The sequence below is a fragment of the Metopolophium dirhodum genome, chromosome 5 (genome assembly GCF_019925205.1).
Source record: "Metopolophium dirhodum isolate CAU chromosome 5, ASM1992520v1, whole genome shotgun sequence".
NCBI classification, from domain to species: Eukaryota; Metazoa; Arthropoda; class Insecta; order Hemiptera; family Aphididae; genus Metopolophium; species Metopolophium dirhodum.
Window position 1 is genome coordinate 15,759,070 of NC_083564.1, and position 26,487 is coordinate 15,785,556.

The following is a 26,487-nucleotide window of genomic DNA, read 5'->3' on the forward strand; positions in this document are numbered from 1 at the left end:
AATCATACGATGGTATAATGTTATATTAGCAATTTTCTTGAAAGTTAATAACACGTATACTTACGTTATGAATAATTGCATACAACAAAACAGTGAATAAACATTCCAAGTCACTATGTAATAGAAGAAACAAGAGGGACATGGAAACGTGCACACTCCGCTCACTGTTTTGAAAGGATTCATAAGACTACGGTTCGGTGAAAGAAAACAATATTCAGTTTTTACTTAAAAATAACAATAATTTAATGACAAAAATACGTAGAAATTGCGTTATGAAAGATCTTATACATGCAATTGTTTGGAACGTTGGTGCTACAATATTATAATATTTTATATACATATACAGACATTTAAAAATCTAAACTCTAACAAACGTAATAATAACAATAATAATAAAAATAATAATGATATAAACTAACGTGCACGACAATATCGTATTGTGTCGCGTGTTGGAAAATATTGTACCTATAAAATAGTAATAATTTATTGATGGGGAGGGGGCGAGGGGGAAACCTTTCCAGTGCAATAATGATAATAATATCGTTGTTATTTTTCGTCTGGTTTTCGGAGTTTCCGGACGACGAAAAACATTTTGGCCACCTGTGCGGCAATCGCGTAAAAGAGCTCGCACGCCGCCAGTTTGCGCGTCGAGATCGCAGGTGGTTGCTAGTTGTCGACGGGCAAGTGTTCGTGCACGTATGTCCTGCCGCCGCCTTCTGCGAATTCGGCAGCCGCTTGACCGTCGCCCTTCAGTATCCATTTGGTTGTCAGAAGTCCTTCGACGCCCACGGGACCACGCGCGTGTATCCTGGCTGTGCTGATGCCCACCTCGGCGCCTGAAATCATAAATTATATGGGAAAAAATGAATAAATTTGTACGTACACAGAAATTTCCATACATGTGGTAATCTCGCCCGCTGTATGACGTGCGAAATCAAATTCACTTAACCGTAACAAAATGCAATATTATTATGGAGATTTTGATCCCAGACGCGTGTTTCTATCGTTTCTATTGTAATATAATATATTATAATACCTATCTCGTGCCTGTAACAATTGTATACCGATTACCCTAATATTCGGAATTCGAATGAACCTTTTGGAAAACATAATGCGTATGAGTTGGCCACGCAGTTTACTGGAAACCGAGTTTTCCATTTTTTTTGGAAATTAAACTAGTTTTTAATCCGTTCAAAATTATATTTTTAAATTTTGATTATTAAGAACTTTCAAATTTTAATAAAATTGAAGTAAAGTAATTAATTACAAAATCATGTAAGAGAGTCGATTTCAAGTAAACTTCAAGAGTCAGGATTAATTAAAATAATATGTATTCAGACATTTTATTGGGTAACTAAAATAAAAAAATTTAAAAAACAAAAAATTGATACTTTTAAACAAAATAATTAATACTTATTCGTGAAGTGCGTTACTGACATGACAATGCACGTATAGGAGTGCTCAACTACGATACGATAGGTACCTAATCAATTTAAATCCCCTTAAGTTATCGAAGTTAAAATTGATAAAATGTACAAAATAAATTATAACTTGATCTATCACTCAATCAGTTACAAAATATTATTTTTTATTGAAAATAAACTGACATTGATAATATGTGAAAGAAACCTCGTTTCACAAAAAAAAAAAAAACATCGTTGAGGTCATGGCGTTTATCGTCAGGCTATATCAAAACCACGTTAAGCAGTTAACAAATTGGATTTTTGATAGTTTTTTATAATTACATTAAATAATTGAGTGTATAATACTTAGATAATATAAGAAAAACGTAATTTTTTTCGAAAATATTAACCATACATAAAATATAAAATAATATTATATGACGTATAGGTTCAAATTTAGAATTATGGTTTTTTTTTTTTAATTTTAATGAAATATATTTTATAAATAAATTATCTTTTAAAACTGGTGATTTAATAGAATTGATTTGGCCTAGAATGGTCTGCTATGAATCGATAGCATATTATAGAAAAATATGCAACTCCTACAACTTCTCAACCCCAATCATATTAATGTATTATTTCTAAAATAATATAATATTATTGGATCAACAGTAACTACGATTATATTCATTGCGTATTACTAATATTATATAATATGTAAACTATACAATCACTATTCGCGGGATTTTGTGGCTTACTAATTAATTATATTTTACTGACTGAACGAAATAATAAGAAAAGTCTTGTAATTCTATAAAATGCCATTGTGATTTGTGATACCGTATCGTATCGTAATTGGTTTCGAAATAATATAGGAAAATTGTTTCGGAAAAGAATCTCCGAGACTACAGATATAATAATATAGTCAGTCGGATTCCAAATGTTAACACGATATAGATATGGAAACCTTGTTTATTTACCAGAGCTGTATAATTTGTGTCAACACAAATACTTGTGTTGTAATATTTTATTTAACGCAATTTCAATAAAAGCTTTTTTTTAATATAATATATTTTATAAATGTATAATATTTGAAACGTTATAATAATAAGGTTTGATATTTCACTGCAGATAAAGTATTCATCTATCTCTCGCATAGTAATTTTATTCTTTTAAATTTGTAGTATTATAAGTACGTTTATAACTCCTGGGTATTTTCCCACGCGAAAAGATTTTTTTTCCGATGAAAATAACTCTGTGAATATTTTATTATAAATCGTTTTAGAATAATAGTTTTTACTTTTTATCAAGAATTTTTTCTCCGGACTTGTTTCACTTTGAAATCAATAAATAACGGTTTTTTTTTATAGTTTTATATCTAACGCATAATATTATTTAAACACGCCCCAGTATAAAAAAATTAAAAAAATTTTAATTAAATCAAGTTGTACCTATGATGTCTATACGATTTTTATTTTATTTTTAATTTCTATATTCGAGCAACGACCATAAACGACCCTCTCACACAATCTATAACACATTACTCGATGTACATACATATTGTTATTATTATTATTATTATTAATATCACATTGGATACCATACGATGGATTTGTATAACTCGCTATTTATCATTTATATGTGTACAAAATATCCCTAAGCTATACGCATCGTATAATATACAAACATACAGCTATACAATACACACGCGATGTATATTATATTACTATTATTATTATTACTATGCATAATAATAAATTTGTATTCGAAAACTTTATCCTAGTATGTACGCTTTATGTAGGTTTTGTGGGATTGTTATTAATTCTTAACCCCGCGAGATTGGAAAATCTACAAAAATATCCAAATATTGAAACGGACAAAAAGATATGAAAAAATTAATAATTTCACGAAAAGTAAAATATAGATAACAATTTTGATAAATGCAATATTAAGTTTAATTTTCTCGAGGGACTTTTATCGGTCCCAGGGTACATCCCACGTGCAGCGTTTTGTATTTTTAAACCTTCCTAAAAACGATAAATAGGAAATGCTGATTTACAGGATGACTTCAATTTGAAAACATTTATTTTATCAAACGATTTATGTATTATATTATGTTGGTTTTTTTCACTATGGAATTCCCAACACTTTTAAATTGAATTACGTAGTACGAAAGAATCACTTAATTAAATCTACGCTATTATACTGCATACATAAAAAATTAATTATATTTTCAATAAATAAAGATTATTATTTTTCTTTTTTTTGGACGAAAAAAGTAATTATGAAAATATCATATTTAACGTTTGAGCTGAAATATACAAAGTGCTGATAAATTATTCTCGTCTATGTTGCTTGTACTTAATAACTAAATAAAATATTGACTTTAAAATATTTAAATTTATATTACATATAATAAAATGTATCTATAATATCCTTATAATTTTATTTTTTTATTTTTTTCAATTTTACCTAATATATTAAGTACAATTCATATTTTTTCACTACATTCGTCAACAAAATGGTAGATAACCTAAAAACTCTATCCCATGTTTAATATAATTTGTGCCTAATATTTTAGATTCTGAGCAGAGTGATAAACGTATTGATTTTATAAATGTGTTTATGTTTCTTGTCTGTAAGACACGGAAATGTAGAATATTGGTAGAATATTGGTAAAATATTGGGCCCTAAGTCATAGTGGAGCCGGTCTCGATACAAGTGAGAATGTGGAAAATCAGTGAGTTCTTTTGATGGACCGTATAATAATATAGTAAACAATTTATAAAATATTCAATTTGTATACCTACCAAAAACATTTAATGCAAGCTCCTCCTAGTCATAAGTTTTAGTTATTTTGTCTTAGAAATATTTGTGAAAACTCAACATTTGTATGTATATTTTTCAAAATATTTAAATTGATTTTAAGCTATTGCCTATTTATAGTTTAGACCATATTACTAATAATTAAAATAAATGTTTTTAATAGCAACATACATATATAATAACAAAATATATTAAGTCACATATTATGATGACAGATCGTCTCCACCCAGAATCATTTTCCAAAGACAATAATTCAATGATTTATAAAAATATTTATTAATGAATTAAAGTTTAATACATCCGTTACAGTGACCTTATACTATTCGAAGTACATCCGACACCTGCTGCACAGCAGAGCGGTTTCGTACTTGCCCGATTTTTCGTGTTGTCTAGCTGTAATCATGGCTTAACAATTCTAGTCATGTCGTTTTTTATTAACATTACATGCCTACCTACTTCTTTTCATTCCTATGTCACATTAATTCTCATGACCCACAAGTTTCAATACGGTCTTAGTTACCAGTTAGATTAAAATGTCAACAAGCTTAGGAGCTCACTGTAGTTGTCACCAGCACCTTAACCACTAACAGAAGAGATCATTCAATAGATCCTTTTTATTAAAGGTTTTGAATACTTTTTATATAAATTATTAGAATCTTAAATACCATACTGATTATAAATTTTAAAACATACAAATCAAATATTAAAATATTCAATATTATAACAGTGGAATTGAAGATTACACTAAAAACTGGAACCGAAAGTTTGAAAGTCGATAGATACATAATTCAGTAATATGAACAAATTAAGTGGACGTCGCGCCCGCCTGTATTGTCCCCGTCTTACACACTGACGACAAAGCAAATTTTCGTTCGCCAATTTCAATAGTTTGCCGTCAGTTTTGATATTAGAGTGAATTGACCTATTATCAAACTTTTAGGTAACAACATTAAGTATCTGTATTTTCTTGTCTATTCTAAACGATATTTTAATTTTTAAGTGAGTTATGAGCATTTTCAAATATTAATTTACATACTCGTAACTCACTCAAGAATTAAAATATTGTAAAAAAACAAAGAGAGAACACAGATAATGTTGTTACTTAAAAGTTTGATAGTGTGTAAGATGGAGACGATACATGCGGGTGTGACGTCCTCCTAAGTATAAAAGATGCAATGATCAATATTAAATGTAACATAGTACGGTAAGTCGGTAAACCTAAAACCACGTGTTTGAATCCAATAAATTTAATTAGCCTCAACGTTATACTTAATGAAACCAAGCAGTTAATTGTTCCTTGTATTACGCTCTCTGGCACCGACAAACTTAACAAACAATTTGGGGATAGGTGGTAAATTCCGTGGTGTATTTAAGGGACTAACACCTCTTCAGTCACCTTCACACATCCTACACTCTTATATTTTGTACCTACGTACTTAAATATGTTTTCAAACGTGAGTTTTTCTTACCAAATATTCTCATCCACTCATCTCTGGAAATATAAAGCGATCCTTTTTAACGAAGTTACTGTTAGACAAATAGTCTTTAGTGGAACGTTACTTGAACTACCAAAACCCTTTTATTGTGCTATAATATATAGTATACCTACGCCACAACGTGCATCAACATAGGTAACAGTTGTTTTCACCGAATCAAACAAATCCCATGTTGCTTAATGACATCTTTTGAACATTTGTTAGTCACTATAATAGTCATTGTTAATTAAGTGGCTTCAGGCTTTATTCCCTATTAAATTTTCTTTTTGTGCAATCAAACAGTTTTTAACTACATTTGTTCAACCTCAGCAGTATTTACGCAAAAATACAATAATATGTATATTATATTATGTATTATTGTCTAATTTTGGTTGAACTTGTACAACAGATCATTGCATTCATACTTAAAATTAAAATTAAAAAATAGATTTACCTACGACCATACTTGAGCATTTTCAAAAAACAATAAAATTCAAAACATAACACTTACCCAAACCAAATCTAAATCCATCTGCAAACCTTGAGCTAGCATTATGGAATACACAAGCACTATCAACGTCTCTTTGGAATTTCGTAGCGGCTTCGCCTGTTTGTCAAAAAAAAAACCATTTGATGTCATTAATACGAATAGTTTATCAATATAAATATTCTAAAACCTACTGTTTTCAGTAACGATCACTTCCGTATGACCACTTCCATATGTATGTATGTGATTAATAGCAGAGTCCATTCCAGAGACCAATTCAATTGTACAAGCTAGCTCGCCGTATTCGTGTTTCAGGGATTTAGCTCGGGGTGGCCCAAAAGTTAAACGTGAAGATAATTTTGGACCGGAAAATAGTTGCACCTATACAAACAAAAATATAATAAACATCTAAATTAAATCTTATAGAAATTACACCAGTAGCTTTATTATAAATCAACTAAAAAGTGGTATAGTTTTAATATTTTTTGCATAATATCTAACAATATTTGAATAAATAAAACCCAATGTAAGAAATTTTATTTTGAATACAATGAATTTTATTTTCTCTAGTAATGTTTTGTCAATAATAAATAGTGTAAACAGATATATAAAGTAATATATAATTTAATAAACAGTTAAATAATATAAGTTAAGTATTTCATAAATAATATTCATTTTGAGTTCATAGAATACGATGTAAGACTGAATCAAATAAATCTGCTTGATATACAAGACTATTCACCAAGCATGCTGCCCCCCTCCCCCCCCACTTTATCCTTGAATAATAAATTTATTGGAATTTTAAAATATTTTAACTATCACTAATTTATGAAAATAAAGTAACTATTAGACCAAAAAGCCAGACAAAACGGGAAGAATTTGGTTTGACGGATTCTAATTTTTTAAAACTGATTATGATTGATTAACAAGTTAACTATGTTTCCATCGAGGCGATTTTTAATATTCCAACTATTGTTAGTGTCATAATGCGTACTAATGTGTTAATATAAATACAAAAGGGAGGACGGCTAGTGGCCAAGTAGACTAAAGTGTCGGTTGCGGCCACGACGGCATTTTTCTTCGGACAGTCGCGGTGTCCGGAGAGGGATGCCGCCATCCCCCCCCCCCCTGGGCATGGCAGAAACCTACGGGTGCCCAACTTGAACCCAAAAACGTGTTTCAATCAACCACCCCAACCGCCTCTCCCCCCACTACAAAAACAACAAAAAACAGTTAATGGCCGCATAGTTGTCGGGTTTAAGTTCAATAAAAAAAAAATAAGTGAATAAATAAATATATAAATACAAAAATATCATATTTTTATTCATGGATATAAGAGCTGAAAAAATAGATATTCAAAATCCCCTCGACGGAAACCTAGTAAACTTCAATAAAAATCAGTTTTAAAAATTGAAATCCGTCAAATCAAATTCCTTCAGTTTTGTCTGGCTTTATGGTCTAAAAACCATTTTTTTTTCAAATAAACTAAATTGTGTTTGGATCGGTCGAATCCACATTAGTTTTGACCTTTAACAAAACTGACTGCAGCCGCCTTAAAGACAATTTATTCAAATTTTCAAATTTTTTTTGTACTGCTTAAGGAGTGTTCTAGGGCGATACAAACTTTTTTTTTCAATAATTGAATATTAGAGAACCTACTTTTTTATTGTAAATTATTTAGTGGATAATTTTTTTGAAAATGTATTTTAATATTTAAATTAAATTAAAATTATATTTAAACCTAGTTCAAAATTCGAATGACTAGGTAGTTTCTTAGTTATTAAAATTATTGTGCTAAAGATAATATTCCTTAAAAATGGTTTTAAAAAACATAAAATAGACAATAAATATTGGAACTATTATTTATGATACTTATAAACCCATTACCTTTTATCCTTACAACACAAAGTTAAATAACTCAAAAACTATTGGTACGTAAAATTTTTCAGAAAATTATCCGCTGAATACAAATGAAAAGGATGGTATTCTTATTTGATAAACAGATATTTGTACTTATCTCAAAAGAACAAAATAGGACAATAGTACAAAAAATCTCAAGAATTTGAAAATATGATTTTAAAGTATATTTAAAAATTTAAAAACTCAGATTTTAAATAACTGCATTATTGAAGGTGAGCATGATTGACAAATCACCCTGTATAAAATCTAAAAGTTATAAATAATAATAAGTGGCTAATGCTAAAAGCGATAAATTATAAAAAGTAGATGAAAATTGGAAATGTGACTCAATATACCTACTAAAATTAACTGAAGTAAAGAAATTTGATAAAAGGACGTTAATAATGGGCATTAAATTTTCACTTGAACAATATTGATAAAAGAATAATATACTATAAATGAATGTATAATTTAAAATTACGATTGTTTCATGTTAGAGTAGGTATAATGAATACAATGCAATAACAATATATTGATAGGTGCAAAAATACAATTATCAATTTATGTTATTAATGCACGTTATGTAACACTCTGCGGTTTAAATATATTATAAAAAGCTCGTTTTAAAAGTGTTAAAGTTTTTCAAACACTTAATGAAAACTATATTCATTGGAACATTAAGTTATAATTTATTATCACAAAGTATACTAAATGGTTTTCGATTATCTTGCTATAGTTTTTACTTTCTAAGATACTATCCGAAAATATTTTATTGTATTTTCTAATCGTGTTAGTTTTAATATTATGTAATAACTAAAAAAATTGTTATTGAGTTTCATCCCGTTGAAATTTGTAATAAATAAATAAATAAACAATGTAAGACAGTCCATACAAAATATATGAAGTGTTATTATAAATCTATAGTGTCTATCCATATCATATTAAACAGAACGGATAAAATAATTATTATTTTACACTTACATTTTCTTTCTTTAACATATCGCAGACTTCATTGAAAAACGGTCCTCCAAACAAATCTTCATGGATTAGAAGTGTTTCCATTGCGTTGCATGCGGCTGGGTAATCGCACTTGGAGTCACGAACTATAATATTGTATAAATTGAAATTCTATGTATAAATGTTTAAACAAAATAATTTACAAAAAAAATGCTTACTTATAGTCAGGGCTTTATCCAAGTTGGCATCCTTGTCTACGTACACGTGACATATTCCTTCTGCGTGTCCTAAGACGGGGATGTGAGCACATTGATCCTGAATACTACGGACCAAATCACTGGATCCACGGGGAATAATAAGATCAATGTGGTTCTCCATGGCTAATAAATCGCTGATTTCTTCCCGAGTCGACACCTGTTTCATAAATCATTGACTGAATTACATGAGTTAAGTTACGTTACTATTATGATGGTTCATTTGCTTCACAAAAGTTATAAAAAAATATTTTAACATATTTAAGATGTTATTATGTCGAATGTGCTACTAAAAATTATTACAAATGCAATAAATAATTTATGCATAAAAAATCACGATTAATTATTTAGAAAATTGTATAACATAATATCATACGTTAGTTTTGTATCATTTTCGGCCACCTTTATAACTTAAATATACTAACTCCGTTGTTATAGCATAGGTATACATAACTTTTTGTTGCAACGTTTTACGTTATCATTGTCTATATTTTATAAACATTTTAAAGTTTTCTAAATAATTTACACTATTAGCATTAAGCACCTATTAAATAAAAAACATTATGTGACCATTTTTTATAGAAGAAAAAAAATAAATCTCCTCCAATTTACTTGATATATTTAGAATTAAAAAATGTCAATGTCAAAACTTTGGTTTTGTGAGTTTGCAAATCATTACTCAAGTACGTGGAATTTCAATTCTTGAAATACAAAATAAGCAAACTAGACGAGCTTTCATAAACTTTCGTGTTCCGGCTGATTTGTTGAAGGTTATTACTTATTAACAACTAACAAGTGTTTACCAAATACTTTATGTAAATAGTTGGATTTTTACGACTCTTTAGAAAACTATAGATTATTTTATGTTCCAAATGCAATGTGTTCTAAAATGTAGTAGGTATTTTGAAGTGAAAAAAAATTTGGAGTTAAATATTATATTATGATGGTGACGAAATTAATAAGTACATTTTGAATACTTCGGATACTTTTATACAATTTTAAACATCCCACCAAAGCGCTTAAACAAGTTCTCCACGCCCTTTGCCAATGACTTCGAAAATATTAATAAGTTTTACTGGTGAATTCGCAAACGTCCATTTCGGAAAACACTATTAGTTATATTTTTCGTATAGTGACATGTCGAGAAACACGACTGTGAATAATTTACCAACGATATGGCGTCCTGGGCACCGACCGTGGCCAATGCTTCTTTGACTACATCCATGAGTGCTTTGTTGCTGTGCGACGCCTCTTTGCCTCCTTTCAATAAAAGTCCATTTGCCGAGCTCAGCGCCAAAGCAGCTACCTGCGGGCCCACAAAAGTCATTCATAATAACATTTTACATTATTCGAGTGTTGAACACAACGGGTGGGAATGGGGTGGCAACATTATATAATAAATTATTATTGTTCGTTGCACTAAAATTTACGCATTGCCCATTAAACGCAAAACACCCCCACACCGTCATAATATTATATCCAATGTGTGAAAGAGAAGATGCTTAATATTTTCCTTTCAATAACATATTTTATACGGCTGTATGCGTAACGCATGATAAATAATTTGATAGGATTTCGTTTTTGGCGGGTTTCGTTGATTTAGTTCAAATTCGTTACTGGTTTCGTAAAAATCAATATTAAACATTTGAAATACTAATTATAATAATATATGTAGTGTGTAGGTTTAAAATAAATACTGAGGAAAAAAAATATGTTATTGATATCAATATAATATATTATTCAAAAAAAGAACAACTACCCTTTATACATTACGAATAAATTCATTAAATACAATATACATACAATTTTTAATTGAAAATTTAAAATACAAACTAATATAAATAATAAATATACATTATGTGTTGATGTATGACCTTTTTCATCGGGACTTTATTTTATTAATTAATATCCTCTATCATGTAAATCTGTCATATTTTAATTTTGTTTTGTGAAAAAGACATTGTTTACGAAATATAATACACGAATAATCTTATTGTTGTGTTGGTAATTTACAGTGATGTCAAACTGGTCATGTACTGATAACTAAACAATTTTTTTATGTCTGTTAAGTTTATTTTAAATGGTTAATAAAAATATAAGGGTTTTATAATAATAAAAAAAAAAATGCATAGCATCTATTTTAAAAATATAACTATTCTCTTCATACCTAGTGTTATATCTATCAAATAATAGCATTAAACAGCCATGTTGAAATTGAATAACATAAATACTATATAGCAAATAATATCTTGCTTGACTAATGATTCAATTCATAGTTCATACTGGATATATAGATATAAATATAAAATGTTAAAATATTAAAAAATAAATAAATATGTTTCTCAAAGCTGATTTGAATTTGATTATAAAATTAAACTTCTTTGAAAAAATTCAGAAACTTATAAAATAAAAATAAAATAATATTTCATTACTTTGCTAAACTTTTGTTCATTAAAATTGTTATGGGTTGTTATAAGATTGTTTTTTACAAATCATCAACATTTGTTACAAAAAAATATTTCATCACAACTCGCATTTATATTTTAATTTATTTAATAAATTCATAAGACTGTATTTGATAACACCAAAAGCAACTTCAGGAATATCCAGGAAATTAATCTACATTTTTCCATGTACTATTCTATACTTTATATAATACTTTCTCTATAATATGTCCTTATGACACCCTTTTAACCTTTTTTATTTATTTTTCAAAACTAAACATATTATATCGTACAAAAATAATACTGATAAATTATATTTTTCTCTCTCTCTCTCATTAGTTAATATTGTAATTCTAAGATTTAAAATATATTTACCTGAGGTAAACAATCAGGCCGAGATTCAAAAATGACAAGAAGAACACCAATGGGGACTGTGACTTGAGTTAAATCTAAATTTTCTGAAATCTTGGTCCTCTTTAACACCTTGCCAACATTTGTGTGACTAGTCTCGGCAATTTGTTTAAGACCTGCAACAAGATTTATTAATTCAAATAATTTATATTATATTATTATAGTTCACCTTGAAATTAATCTTACCTATGGCCAGGCTCTTAAGTTTAGCCGGTGTCAGAGATAATCGGCTGATCAAGGGAGCAGCTGTCCCTTCCTTGGTAGCTATTGCTATATCTTTTTCATTTGCGTCCAAAATAGTTGCCTGTTTGCTTATTAACAACTCAGCTAATGCATATATTGCACTTGCACGGTCTACAGCTGGCAACTTTTGCAGGATACGACTCCCGTAACGTGCTGTAGAATGATTAAATAATATACAGTTATTTTTATTGTGATACAATTGAATCGTGCATTAGTGCACTCGTATAGTGTGATATTTATAAAACGAAATAAATAATTATATTTGACAAATGCATTCTAACGTTTAAAATAAATATCATGTTAATACTGATTGTCTTATCACACCCTACTCCGATCGTTTCAATTTCCGATCACCCATTCATTTTTCATTGATTTTTCGTTGGTTATGGATACCAAATACTTTGTGTAAAATACAGTTTTAATACCATAACCTTGGATTTATACCATGTTATAATAAAGCAATATTCCAAATTAAAATGTTACCAATTAAGTTAATAATTAGATTTTTGTTGCTACCTATTAATGTATAATAGCCATCGACTACCTCAGACAGTGCCTAATTAATGCAAATGTTAGATTCGAATATAAAGCTACTGTTATGTACAGTAAGTGAAATATTAATTTAACATTTAGTTATTTCATTATCTGCCACTGAGAAATCAGGATGATTTAAATTAATGTATAAGTAATATATTTTTTTTATGTCTATCGAAGCAATTTCAAAATTGATAGGCGATAAGTGATACATCTCCTAGATATATACTCAATTTATTCATTGTTTATTTAATAAAACGCTTAGGTACACAATTATTTACTCAATGATTCGGTTGGTAATTATAGATAAAACCTAATATTAGCACAGAGTGTTATTCAATAATTTTATTAGACCATGTAATTATTCTGATAGCTATTAATCATAAAAAAATAATACAGGTATGGTAAGATAATACATAATACAACGTGTAATTAAGTCTTGAGCACTGCTACTTAACAGTCAACCGCTACTCGTCTGAACACTTTATATGCAGACTATATTATGTATTCAATTAATAGTATTGATATTCATTTTTATGTAATTTTGATGTTTGAGAAAAAAATTTCAACTTACCATTTTCAGCTAGTGTTTCAACTGAAGTGACATTAGCAGTTGGGGCATTGGTGAAAAAAGTGCCGATTTTTCTGCCGAGCACAATCGACTTAATAGCTTTTTCTTGCATGCCATTACAAATAACTACAGAAACTCCTCTATTTAATGCCCACGTGGCCGCTTGTACCTAAAACGATAATATTCACGTGACTCATTATTTACAAATGGACTGTTTCGACTTGGTGAACAGACAAAAAAAAAGATCTCCCCCTTGGAATCGTGTAAACAAATCATGTAATGCATGCACAATAAATATTATATCAAATATAAGGTCACATCAGAGTTGGGTCCTGAATTAAAAATACCTATACTAGTTGGTTCCCGGATTTTCTCCGGCAAGTACTACACTAAACTAACGTTTTTCTTCCCATTTTAACAGATTTAGCCACTTAAAACTGTATATTATAATCAATTTTTGACCACAAGTATGGTTAAAAATGCTTTTTGCCAAAAATGCCAAAAAAATATAAATAATTATTAGATTTTAGAAACTATAACATAAATACGTAATATAAAATAATATTAAAAATTCATATTATATAAGTTATCATACATAGTTTGCATAATATAATCTAATGTTTAAATAAATCACTTTTGAGTTGGTAATAATTAATGTATAAGCCATTAATTTTACTAATTCCAATAAACTGATTTTTTCTGCAGTTACGTGAATTGTAATGTTTAGATTATAATATAACAAATAATTGAGGGAACAATTAAATTAATCTTGAATTACCTAAAAGTGATTTTTATGAACCGTATTTTATATTATTACCTAATATTAGATACCTATATATTAGATTTTTACCATTTTTAGTATTTTTTCGTTTGTATTATTTATCTAAGATAATCCTAGACCCAACTAGTATACTACTTGTAATTAACCCCCAGTGTTAGGGACCCAACTCAGATGCCCCGAAATATAGTTATCAACTGATCTCTCGACTATAAACAAACGGAACCAATTAAATCAATAATAATCAGCGTTGAAGATCAATTATTGCACTTCGCCTCTATCGTTTTTAATGGTACTTTTATGTAGTAAATTCACCTTGGAATCCATGCCCCCTGTACCGACAGTTGACTTTTTGCCGAACTGTATTATGTCAGCCATATCGCTGTTGTATGTCCAAATCATTTTCGCCCCTTCCTGTTTTGGTGGTCGCGTGAAGATACCGTCCACGTCCGACATCAAAATAAGTAAGTCTGCACTGACTTCAGCAGCTAACATAGCGGCCAAACTGTCATTATCCTTGATGCTGATAACCTATATATAGCATTAAAATATAAATATAATATATTATATTATATAAAAACAGTCCTATAAGCATATTTAAAAAAATTTTGAACACAAACAGCTTTTATCGTGTAACAACACAAACAGCTTATATATCGTGTAACAAGTCTAATAATAGCTTGTGTAATGTGAATTAAAACAGTGATGATAACACCGTGTTATTCTGAACACGAGCATTAATTTAATGGTGCGTTAAAATAGTTGCTTAAACATTTAGAATTCGCCAACCTTCTTTCCTTTAGATTTAATGAGGTCGTCGTCTTGTGGCGGAGGTGTCACTGCGTCATTGGTATTGATAATAGGTACGATATTCATACTGATTAGTTCTGACAACGTGCTGAATAGGTTTTTGCGTGTCTCGTCGTTATAGAAATCGGGCTTGGTGACTAGGACCTGAGCGATCTTAACACCGTACTGTGAAAACATGGCATCGTACAAAGACATGAGCCCGGATTGACCCACAGCCGCTGCAGCCCTAGCCTTGAGCAATGTTCTAACATCTTTTCTAGCATGGTCGTTAGGCGACAGTGTCTCTCGCATACTCAATGACATTAATAATTCGTGGGTCAACTTTTGTTTTCCAAATGCCACTGCTCCACTGGTTACCATAATACATTCACGACCCTCCTGGTGACACTCAGCGACCTATAAATGTATATTATAATTTGATATGATAATATTATTATATAAAAATTCGTTTACGAAAAAGTTAATCTTGCTAAGACTGCGATTGATTGAATATACATGATATAAAATTATGTTTTGGATTTTTTTTTTTATATAATATTTTTTTTAAATATTTTGATAGATGTATTTTATCCAAAAAGTTAATACATAATATTTAAAATCCCCCATCATAATCATTTCTCATTTTTTCAAATTTCAAAATTTTAATAACAGAAATCTACTAGATTTTTTAGAAAATTATTTAACAAGTTTGAAGTTAAATTGTAAATATCACTGATTTTACAATATGTTTAATAAGAAAAAAAATACTATAAAAATCTAATTAAATAAATGAACAGACTTTAAAAATTTGTTGTACAGTTGTAGTTGTACCATAATTCTCAAAATTATTAACTAAAATAGCTTTTCGTGCTATTATAGCATTGCAATTTACAACTGGTAATAACTGTACATAATATTATATAACTCGCAGAACTTATAATATTTGTTTTACCCATTATCTTGATGACATTTATATTTTACCACACAAGACATAACTATATATTGACATTGAATTTAATCCAATCATAACTACTACCTATATTATGTAAATTTCAAACGTTCTTTGTTATTAAAAATCGATATTTTTTTTTCTAAACTTACTGTCTATTTTATAAAATCCATATGGATATTTAGCGTAAATTAAAAAAATAAATAGATCACCAAGTATTATAATATAAATTACAAATAAAAATAAAAAATGTTTAGCTACATTCACCGTGCACCCATCAACAGGTACGCATTATGGTGTCTATGTGCAATACGTACTTGTTCAACAATTGATGCCAATCGACCTAGGGCAATTCCGTGTTCGTCTTCTCTCGTGATGACGGCACTACCCAATTTTATCACCAGTCGTCGTGCATACTTCAGTTGTGATCTATCCGAAAACGACGATCCGTTTACCGATTGAGAATCAGCCGACTGCAGGGCTCGTTTCAGGTCCAATTGCATACTCTGAAATATTCAAACGCCAATAAATAAAACAGTGACTTTCGACACATAGTTTACTGTCATCAAACTATATTTACAGATAGTTGGCTGTAGGATCTTCCAGCGCCGCATTGTCGAATGGTAGATGGGTATGTTTTCAAACATCTACAAATCCGAATACAATTAGACATGACTGCCAGCCTACGATGTTGACGTCCCAAAATCATGGTGTTCTATACGAAAGAATATGTATTTACTTATTAATTATGCATTAAAATATATGTAAGTAACTCGTAAGTACATCTGACTGGTAAGATAAATAAACCTAAAATGTACCGAAGTTCTTTTACCGTTATTAAAACCAGTGACCCCCTCGTAATTTTGACTCATTAAAAATGTTGTATTGCTAATTGGTATGATAACTTTTATTGAGATATAATTTGAACTAAATGTCCGTCTATTTATAATTATTTATAAAAGATTTTTCATACAACATAACATTATTATGAACTAAAAAAATATCTTTTTAAATCGGAAAAATGACAATATAAATCATTCAGGACTGTTTTGTTGTTGTATAAAAATAACAATCTGTAGTTATTCTTTGTTTAGACAATATAAAAGGCCACAAATAATTTTTATAAAATTTACATAATTGTATGTAAGATTTACTAAACATTTTTTTTACGGTCAGATGTCAAATTTACAACTGTTACAACTTATAATTAATATATCTACAAAGTGTCTACATTGTACAATTTATTATTTTTTCAAAACTCAAATAGGTATTAAAAATATATTATTTTATCGTCTAAATATCTAATGTCCGTATGCATAGTCTATTTATGTGTCACATAAGACGTAGTTTAACATATTGTCTTATGTGACACATACATTGATGATACGCGCATAATATTACTCAATAGGTTCCAAAGATATTTCTATAAAATAATTAAATAACCATTCGTAAAATCAATGTCATCATATTTCATCCAGTTTTTATTAATTATCATTAAAAACACTATACTATTGTAGGTTTATAGTTTTTTCTTTCAAGTTTATATACTATCGTACTTTAATACTTACGAAAATTTAAATATTCATAATATATTATAGTATAGGTATTATTTACGCAATTTATTAAAAAACTGAAGACTAAATGTTTATCAAATACGTCACTTATAGAAACATATTTAATTAATAACAATCCCACATTTTATTTATATAAGTAGGTATAATGTAAGGTCAATTATAAAACAATATCGATTTGTTTGCAACAAATCAAGACCATATCAAAGTACTCAAATAATAATATGTATTATACTCTCGAAAATAACTACAACTGGTAAATCCTGACTAACGCAGAACAATTCAATTTTTTAATTTTTTTTAAAGGACAACAAAATGAATTTAAGTTTCCAAAAAGGTACCATCTTTGTCAACTCGTTGGATAAATGAATAACATAATGTTATTCCCGGATTTCCAAATCTGTCTTCATAGATTATAACGACACAGTCCCCCACAGATCTACTTGACAGACTAACGAATTGTTCGCTTTGGAACGTAATTATATTTATACGTGTCAGAATAAATTCAACTGTAATTATTTAAAAACCCTACAGAGTAACGAACAAACGAAATAAGTACCTAATTTATATTACGTTGAAACTTTTAAAAAGCGTGAAAAAATAAAACTCCAAGTATCAAGATCCCTGTCAAGTATCTGGGGCTAAATGTAACACCAATTTATATAAAATAATATATTTTTATGTTTTTCTTAGATACAGACATAATATAGTACCTACTCGAATATTGTATACGATATATTTCAAAATACTAACTTCAGCCCCTAAATAAATAAGTACATAATATCATCAGTTATTCAAATTGTTAAGATTGTTTTTAAGGTACCCATACTTAATGGTTAATTTCATAACGAATGATGGCAATAAGTATTTATTAATTTAAAATATAATGTATATTTTTTTTTTTATATTAAAAACATAATTATCATTACGCGTGCAAGTAATATTTTGTAAAGATTATGTTATTGTCAAAATCAACACTTATAAAAATATATAATAATTATTAGACAGTAAAATGATGACTACGTCAATCTATTATGTTGTAGTTTGTTTATGATAAATTAAATTACGATGTACATTGTACACTCGTAATTATATTACAGTTGCGTTTGAGTACTGTATTAATACACCTACCTATACTTGTTGAAATACAAATCATATTATGTTAACCCAGCGATAACTAATTTGTAAACTATCATAATTAACATCAATTTTTATGTAAAATATAATATGGTTAATTAGGTTTAATTAGAATTCATGATTCCATCAACGGTGAAAATTCAGTGTTGTATTACAACAAAATGCTGTCTATCGTCTCCCAGATTCATTTAGGTACGTATTGTTGAACTTGTAATGGTTTTATATTTTTCAATTAAAAATATCTACGTAACATTTAAAATCAACGAAACCATTTAAATCGATATAATATACGTGCAAAGATAAACAGAATAAATTACCTCTATACACTAAATGTTCAATATGCAAACTACTTAAGCTGTTGTGTATTGTTGATTCAAAACAAAATTACATAATATTATGGTACTTAATTTAATTTATCACATATCTGAACACTTAAATTTTGACTAACAAAAATATGTATTGCCACTGTAAAATGTATTGCCACATACATTTTAGTTGATATTGATTAATGGACAATATATAGGGTTTGTTACGATTTTACTGAGATTTTAATAATATGACTCTACAAATTAACCAATTTTCAAAAGTTAATATTTGATTTGAACTTAATGATTTGAGTCAATACCGTTTTCAACTGAATTCAAAGTATTATTGTAAATTATATTACCAATTTAATGAAAAGTAAAATAGAAATTATGTTATACTCAATATGTTGCAAATTGAAGAAATACATGTATGTTGATAATGACTAACCCGATTAAGAGTCCATATTATACTGTACTAAGCCCCAAGTACCTACGATATTAAATTTAACGACATTAGTCGGAGCGAATGAAACTTTTTTCAAAAAAAATTGTGTCTTGTCAATGATGGTCCCAACGGGGTTTTCATTCGAGACTCAAAGTCAAATGTGTTCATTAAATGCGTAAAATATCATCCATGTCAATGACTTTAAAATTACCTGCTGTGCTTCGAGGATCGAAAAAAAAAACAGTTGAATGATGTTATGATTTTCAACTTTTCTTTTTTTTAAATGCGTTATAAAATACTAAAATGTTTGAACTAGCGATGCATTAAATTATATAAAGTATTTTAATTGTGCGAACTAACCTGAGCGAGACGTTGAAGTGGCCGAATATTGGTGGTTTGATAGTCGATAAGTAACTGATTTGCCTACACTTGCGTACTAAATCTAGCTTATGTTTATTATTGAACCCTGGACGCTTTGCTATCAGAATTGCAGATAATAACAACAATATTCCTCCTCTCACCTTTGCCGTATTTCCTGCTCCTTATCATTTCTTGTTTTGGTTGGCCTTTATTTTCCTGTTCAAGCGAATTTGGTAAGAAACCAATATAAATATCTAATGTCGATTAACATTAACATAATATATTATACTAATAGATAGGTACCGTTAATAAATGATGTACATGCATATTGTACTTTTGTTACAGGCCACTTTAACGCAAGGTCGGTGCTCTGATGTTGCAAAATTATACGGCTACTCCTTCTCCGGATTACACAACTCGCAACACGATTCAGGTTCAAAACTTCGTTTCCTCTAAAGATAATAATATAATTACTTCTTATCAGACGCGGTGTATATTATTGTACGCAAATTTTTCGTTCTTCGACATTCAATTGGTACTTTAAAACAGTTATTACTAACTATATTTATTTTAAATACAGAAACTATGAATTCCATGTCAAAATTATTCTCGTATGACATATTTTAAATTTTTAAATGAATCATCGTGTATCGTGTATTTTTTTCGATGATTTTATTTATCTCCGATCAAAGGGCCCGTTACTATTTTTTTTTCAAACATATCAATATATATTATATTTGTAAATTGTTGTATACACAGTTGTATTTTATATTTTTTTTATCAACAATTGATTTTCTGTTTTGGGTGGAATAAAACAGACAAGTATGTGCTTATTTATAAAACTAAGTACCATAAATAAAATTCAAGCACATTTATAAACAATATTCTTAGATTAAAAATAAAATTACATTTGTACATTTTCACAGATATTACAATTGATTACAATGTAATATTATATCTATTATTTTATTATTATTTATTATAGGCATGAAAATATTATATTCTAATAAATATGGAACGGTATGTTTTTATTCATGTTATGGTATTATGGTGTATATCTAATATCAATAACCTATCGACAAAATTTCATGATACGAATATTTTTTTAAAAATATTCAATCAATATTATAAGATCATTTATCCCTCTTTGTAGTTAATTATCATTCAAATATCATTCAAATATTCCAGTTATTATAAACACGTATTAAATAACAATTTAGTAATATTTTAAAAAAACAAATATTAATAATAATAATAATACAAAGTATATCAATGTTTTAGATTCTGAGTGGAACGATGAATGTATTGATTTTATAATGAAGTGTGTTTTTCTTTAGTTTTATTTTTTTATTTTTGTGTCTGTCATCTCCTTTTTGGACAGTAAAAATGCTTGGATTTGCTTCAACTGATTCTTTCTGATAGGAAAGTGAATCTAGTTGGTACTTTGGGGGGTCAAAAGTAAAAATTGCACAGTAGTTTTCAAAAGCGACGTGAAAAACAAAAGAAAAATTTAGGAAAAACGGGAATTTTTACGCTAAATCTGTTTTCGAGTAAATCGATTTTGGTTTTTGGTGCAACTCTAAATGACCATAGGTACATGAAATTTTGACTGAATGTTTATATTAGCATTTTCTATAAACCATAACATTTTCCAAATATTTTGAGCTATTAAAGGATATTTTCAGTTTCCATTTTTTTAAGTTTTTTTTTTTCTATAAATATCAATACAATTTTATTTGTTGGTTAAAAAAGCTTGAAAATTTTATAGAAGGCTCCTAGGTTATTGTTTCAAACGCAGATGAAAAAAATTAAAAATCCTTAATCACAGTTTTTATTTATAAGCATTTAAAGTTCAAATCTTGACAAAATACGGAAAAATCACGAATATTAGCAAATTATTTTGAGTTAAGAATTCATAAAAATTTTTCTTTTTAAATCTAAGATTTGAAAATGTAATACAAGATTTTCCATAAGTTTATCTACCTTTATCAAAAAAAAAATGTCTACAAGCAAATTAAATTAAATTTTTATGAACGTTTGAAATTCATATTTTTACAACATTTGATATTCACTCGATTTTTTATGTAACGATTTTCTTATTTTGTTGTAATTAAAAAACGAATGACTGTAGGTACTTGAAAATTTCATTGAATGTTTATATTAGCATTTTCTATACACGATAACATTTTTAAAATAATATGATTCTTTTTGAGCTGTTTACGGACATTGTTAGTTTTCAATTTTTTTAGTTTTTTTTTTCTATAAATATCAATAAAATTTTATTTGTTTGGTAAAAAAAACGTGAAAATTTAATGCAAGGCTCCTGATATATTGTTACAATAGCAGTTGAAAAATATTAAAATACAAAGGCTCAATTTTTTTAATACGCATTTAAAGTTCAAATTTAAAATGTAATAATTAATAAAAATTAAAAAATGTTCAACTTTTATAGCTAAGGATTGAAAATTTAAAACAAGGCTCCACGTAAATAGGTTATTTATAAATTACTTTATTCACAATGATATCATTAAATATACTTGGTAATATCATAGGCTGACTGACCGTTTTCGCTCAGAATTGTTTTTCTCATGCAATGATATTATATCATTGAATTCAAATTTAACACCATCCATTACAGTGACCCACTTGTAACCTACTGTTCAGCAAAGCTACATCCACTTACCCACATTTTTTGTTGTTTTTTTTATATTAAATTAGTTATTAGTGTTATTACTTAATAAGAAAAACTCTAAACAAGTTTGCTATACTTAATTGTTGACTAGTGAACCTTTTCATCACACCATTTTTAGATTTCAAGTAACACGTGCCCACGTTTACCTATTAGATTTTCGTGTAATTTTTGTGTATTATTTACATATTTTTATAACATTTATAAACAGTGATTTCAGTGTATCTTTATTTATTGTAAATTTAAATATCGATTCGAATAAAAATTGTATTCGAGGTACCTAACTCGTACAATTGCCTAATTTCAAATTTTCAATAAAAAACATAAAACGATTATTAAATATTATAAGCAATGATCGTAAAGTTAAGAAATATTTTTTCTCGAGTATTGACAAATCCTTATTAACCTTTCATTAAAAAAATATATGTATTTTACCTCTAGGTACCCTTATTATATAATAATATTGTAAAAAACATTGTACATTGAAACCAATTTTACTATATCTAGTAAGAACGTTAGATAATTGCATTTCAAATATATCAATATTAGCCATAACAAAATTGTAATATTATATATTTTTAAGTTGTTGTTGTTTTAAGATTTCATTGTATAATGCATATATAATTTTACTAAATCAAACAAAAACTACAAAACCCGGGAACCTTTTAAGATTTATATATTATATAAAGTATATATTCAATAATCCAAATTAACGTATTGGGTACAATGGTTTCCGGTGGGGGTCACTACATATGTTTATCAATCATAATTCTCAAATCAAAATAATCAGCTAATTATGATAAGTCACAAACTATTTTTGAATAAGAAATACTTCATACTTACCTTCGGTTATTTTCAGGCCTATTTAAGTTGGTTGGAGGAGGGCGCACGTTACGAGGCCCAAGACTATAGTATTTTCAGCTTAAGTTTATTGTATAAAGTGGTCGTTTGTATTTTTTATGTGGTGAAAAATATTACATTTTAAGGTAATAAAATATGTAACACTACATTTTATTCGTGTGAAAATATTATGTACCTGTTTGTATACCATAATATACCACGCAGTGGTTACCAGTCTATCATTTTGACTATTGTCTGTTTTTAGATTTATTTATACTATTTGTTCCATGGAAGATGAAGAGTTTCGATAACCACTTCAATAATAATGATATATTGTTATTGTATCAAATATATATATTATTTATATCATTATTATTAGCCACAATTAATCAGACAAAATACGTATGAACTAGGTAGATAGATACCGACTGAAACAAAAAAGCACTATGATCCCATGCATGTCAAGCAGCGAAGAAAAAAAAGAAAGAAAACATGAACCCTTTTATTTTAAAGCTTCACAAAATAAAAGGATTTTTCGAAATTGTTTTAAATATTTATAATATAATATATGAAAATTTTAACTTTTAAATTAGGTATATTATTTTATTAAACATAATTACTTGATATAGGTATTTAGGTAATACTTACTACCTATTCTATAAGTAGGTATATATATATTTTTAGTTCTGTTCTCTTCTGTGTCATTATACTTAAGTAATATTTTACGTTAGCATAAAAGTAATAAACTAATAACTAATATCAGTGTTCAAACTATTAAATTAAATCATTAAAAAAGAGGTAAAATGTTAGTTAGGTATTTAAATTTAAATTTAATGAGAATAATAATATTAAAAAGGGGACGGAGTGGCTGAGCGGACTAAGGCGTCGGTTGCGACGCACACCGGCGCTGGTTCGATACCTCGGTCGCAGGTGGCATTTTTCTTCGGGCAAGTCACGGTGTTCGGAGAATAGGTGCCGTCATCCCCCACCCAGGCATGGCAGATACCTACAGGTGCCCAAATCAAAAATTCTGCCAAAACAAACACACACGTGTAAACAAATCTGCAGTACCCTCCCCTGCAGTACCACAGGATAATGACCTAGTAATCGAAGCCTTAACCCTAATAAAAAAAAAAATAATAATAGTAAGGTTAAGTTAGGTTAACAAACAATAATAATAATAATAATAATAGGTATATCGTATGTAAGTATAAATATCATCGATTAGTTGTACATACAAATATATTGTATACAATAATCAAACAACAGTGATATACCTACCTAAATGATATTATTTCTTAACAATGGTCGTCAGTGAGTCAGATTAAAAAGCTACTTTTAATTTAACATTTATTTGAATATATACAATCTGTAATAATTTACTATGAGCATATGGGATGGAATACAATTGGCTTTGACGGCGTGAGGGGAGTAGCTACCCAGCAGTAACACTCGGCTCAAAGCTACTTTAGCAACATTATAATGCTCATATAATAAGAATAATATTATAATATAATTTTTCCTTTGATGGGAGCTGTACCAAAGTTTCATACCTCCGGGCACCTAAATGTCTTAACGAAGGCTTGTTTATTTGTCCTTAATCTCTACTGGGCCATCTGAAACTATCGATAAACTACACAGTTATACTTAAAATTAAGATTTCATACAAATTATAAATATCAAAGACTTAACGACTTACTATTATAATGTGGTTATAAGAAGTTGAGGATACTTCTAACGTTCGTTAAAAAAATGTGTGAATCAATAAAAATTTTAAAATGTATAAATATGATAGGATATTTAGTAAATAATAATAATGGCATATAGATTAATATTTATCCCGAAGTCAAGCAACCTTTCTAGTTTCATATTGTTCCACTTCCTACGATCATAATTTTAGAATCCATCGAATGCTTTAAATGCTTAACAACCTTAATAATGGCTCCATCCTTCACTCTTTTAAATATTATCTAATAACCTTTACTACCATAGGTATATAATATAATACAATATATATTAGTTGTGATTTCCATCAGGCGTTAATATGTTAGAATAAAATAAAATTATAACTATAATAACTATTATATTAATATTATATTCGATAGTATATCGAGTACTAAATAATTTCATTTTTCATAACAAAAAATAAATGAATTATTGTAAACATTTATAACTATATAAATATATAATAGGTACATATATTATATTAAAACCTATATCACAAAAATAGTTAGGTACATTACTAGATACCTTCTATTTTTCTTAACCAAACAAGTTATGGATTTTGTTTATGTGTTATCTTAATTTAAACAAGATTTCATAACTAAATGTTAAATATTAGTTAATTATGTTATACAACTATTGGGCAACTATCAGAAGCAATCAAACAATTATACTTGACGTTAGATAAGATTTCATTGGCTTCCCTGACCCCAGTCTCTAGTCCTCGACGATTAAAAAAAGGTCACAATAACGTTAACGTTATTAACATTAATTCATTAAATTATTTTTTAACATTAAATATAATACTTATAAACCACTTTTTGTCTCTTATTTGGAGAGCATGGTTAAGAAAACTAATTATTATTACCAACTTTACATTATTCTAGAAAAAAAAAAACAATTGGCTACCTATATAATACTAAAAAATTTAATCAAAACACGAGTTCCACAAAATGTAATTGTCGTTATTAATACACCACTTTAAGAAAGCAACATTAAAACGTATATAATGTATAATAATAATTATAGTGGTATCTACACAACCTACATTGAAAAAATGTACATCAACGATATCATGCTTCAAACAAATTCCTTCTTCCCGCTATTTTGATACCTAAGGTAGAACTACTAGTCATTATGTAATTGTTTATATAAAAATTTTGCACCCACTAATCATACTATCTACCTATCATAATATGGATTACAAAGAAAAAAACATACTCATTATAAAAATTATAATACGATTATATTATTATTGTCTAGACAGTGTCTACCATACAAGCGAAAAAAAAATACTTAAGGTAGTGATATACTGATATAATATATGAAGAGGCACCTACTAAGATAAACAAAAAGAAAATGTTATTGGTATAATATCTTCATCACAAAAGAATCAAC

At 28.1% G+C, this 26,487-nt stretch overlaps 1 protein-coding gene and 1 long non-coding RNA gene across 3 annotated transcripts; one reads left to right on the top strand and one right to left on the bottom strand.

Annotated features, from left to right (window-relative positions):
- Window positions 1–281: 281 nt before the first annotated feature.
- On the bottom strand, window positions 282–20,005 carry LOC132944881 (delta-1-pyrroline-5-carboxylate synthase). 2 transcript variants are annotated; one of them, XM_061014414.1, is made up of 14 exons: window positions 19,839–20,005; window positions 16,601–16,735; window positions 16,338–16,526; window positions 15,072–15,488; window positions 14,598–14,813; window positions 13,508–13,673; window positions 12,343–12,552; window positions 12,121–12,272; window positions 10,470–10,607; window positions 9,266–9,461; window positions 9,072–9,193; window positions 6,386–6,572; window positions 6,216–6,311; window positions 282–836 (listed from the first exon to the last, which is right to left on the bottom strand). In XM_061014414.1, exons 2-14 carry the CDS (start codon window positions 16,727–16,729, stop codon window positions 667–669), a joined length of 2,388 nt encoding a protein of 795 aa, XP_060870397.1. In that variant the 5' UTR covers window positions 16,730–16,735; window positions 19,839–20,005; the 3' UTR covers window positions 282–666. The 2 variants fall into 2 exon arrangements, with proteins under 2 accessions (XP_060870397.1, XP_060870398.1); XM_061014415.1 differs by lacking the exon at window positions 19,839–20,005 and adding an exon at window positions 19,690–19,832.
- LOC132944882 (uncharacterized) lies at window positions 17,670–23,817 on the top strand. The gene is made up of 4 exons (XR_009664489.1): window positions 17,670–18,920; window positions 20,184–20,373; window positions 23,387–23,513; window positions 23,633–23,817. It is a non-coding gene; the product is annotated as an uncharacterized LOC132944882 (long non-coding RNA).
- The last annotated feature ends 2,670 nt before the right edge of the window (window positions 23,818–26,487 follow it).